The sequence below is a fragment of the Populus euphratica genome, unplaced genomic scaffold (genome assembly GCF_000495115.2).
Source record: "Populus euphratica unplaced genomic scaffold, PopEup_1.0 scaffold518.1, whole genome shotgun sequence".
Lineage (NCBI taxonomy): Eukaryota > Viridiplantae > Streptophyta > Magnoliopsida > Malpighiales > Salicaceae > Populus > Populus euphratica.
Window position 1 is genome coordinate 178,287 of NW_011500219.1, and position 402 is coordinate 178,688.

Here is a 402-nt window from a genome sequence, read left to right on the forward strand (position 1 = left end):
TACAAATCCCCCCCACCTCCACCTCCACCTTATGTTTACAAATCTCCACCTCCACCTCCCCCATCACCATCACCCCCTCCCCCTTACATTTACAAGTCTCCTCCTCCACCATCTCCATCACCACCTCCACCATATGTCTACAAGTTCCATCACCTTCACCTCCTCCCCCTTACATCTACAAGTCTCCACCTCCCCCATCTCCATCACCCCCTCCCCCATACATTTATAAGTCTCCTCCTCCACCACCTCCACCTTATGTCTACAATTCCCCACCACCCCCATCACCATCCCCACCACCACCATACATCTATAAGTCACCACCCCCACCATCACCTTCCCCACCTCCACCATATGTTTACAAATCCCCACCACCTCCATCACCTTCACCTCCTCCCCCTTCGA

General features: G+C 53.7%; 1 protein-coding gene across 1 annotated transcript in view; it reads right to left on the reverse strand.

Annotated features, from left to right (window-relative positions):
* Positions 1 to 402, reverse strand: part of LOC105112274 (uncharacterized) — a 2,172-nt gene that overhangs the window by 650 nt on the left and 1,120 nt on the right. Inside the window, exons 2-4 of the mRNA XM_011007916.1 lie at positions 247 to 363; positions 160 to 210; positions 17 to 124 (exon numbers count right to left, since the gene is read on the reverse strand). Of these exons, the coding sequence (XP_011006218.1) occupies positions 17 to 124; positions 160 to 210; positions 247 to 363 (276 nt within the window). The remainder of the gene's footprint in view (positions 1 to 16; positions 125 to 159; positions 211 to 246; positions 364 to 402) is intronic.